This window comes from Myotis brandtii, unplaced genomic scaffold (assembly GCF_000412655.1).
Source record: "Myotis brandtii unplaced genomic scaffold, ASM41265v1 scaffold646, whole genome shotgun sequence".
NCBI classification, from domain to species: Eukaryota; Metazoa; Chordata; class Mammalia; order Chiroptera; family Vespertilionidae; genus Myotis; species Myotis brandtii.
The window spans coordinates 219266-220040 of NW_005370495.1; the positions used below are offsets into that span (position 1 = coordinate 219266).

Below are 775 nucleotides of genomic sequence, written 5' to 3' on the forward strand. Positions count from 1 at the left end.
CCAGGGCGGGCAGGTGTCCGGGCAGGTCTGCCCTCTCCGGGGCTGTGGCTTCGCCGCCTGCGGGCTTGTCTCACCTGCCCGGTCTGCGAAGCTGCTTGTGCTGCCGGTGATTCTAACAAAGATTTAAACATCAGGGGGACTCTAACCGTCAATCAAAGGAGGGCTCTGTAGTTAAAGTTTGTTCTTCCCTTTTTAAAAAAAGTATTTTTAAATTGATGTCAGAGAGGAAAGGAGAGGGAGAGAGAGAGAAACATCAATGCTGAGAGAGAATCATGGATCGGCTGCCTCCTGCACGCCCCCACTGGGGATGGAGCCCGCAACCCGGGCCTGTGCCCTGACCGGGGATCCAACCCTGACCTCCTGGTTCGTAGGTTGATGCTCAACCACTGAGCCACGCCGGCCGGGCTGTTTTTTAAAGAGACAGACCGCCCCGCACCACACACATGCACTCAGGCCACCAGGAGCGCGCTCCCCAGCCCCACAGCCGCTCCCGGCCCCACAGCCGCTCCCGGGGCTTCTGCAGACCAGACTCCGACTGTGTTCTTGACAAGAAAGGGAAGTTGCAGGTGGGTTTGTACGGAGCCGCCCGCCCTCACGGTGCCCCTCGTCCGCAGGTGCAGAAGCTGATGAAGGCGGCCAAGGAGGGCACGCGGGACGGGCTGGAGAAGACCAAGGCCGCCGTGAAGAAGGGCCGCTCCTTCATCCGGACCAAGTCCTTCATTTCCCAAGGTCTGCGCTGCGTCCCCGGGCAGGGGCCCGCTGTCCCCTCCGGCCG

At 61.4% G+C, this 775-nt stretch overlaps 1 protein-coding gene across 1 annotated transcript in view; it reads left to right on the top strand.

Moving 5' to 3' along the window:
* The window catches only part of ARHGEF10 (Rho guanine nucleotide exchange factor (GEF) 10), a 57005-nt gene that overhangs the window by 17490 nt on the left and 38740 nt on the right, over positions 1-775 (top strand). Inside the window, exon 9 of the mRNA XM_014528688.1 lies at positions 615-729. Within this exon, the coding sequence (XP_014384174.1) occupies positions 615-729 (115 nt within the window). The remainder of the gene's footprint in view (positions 1-614; positions 730-775) is intronic.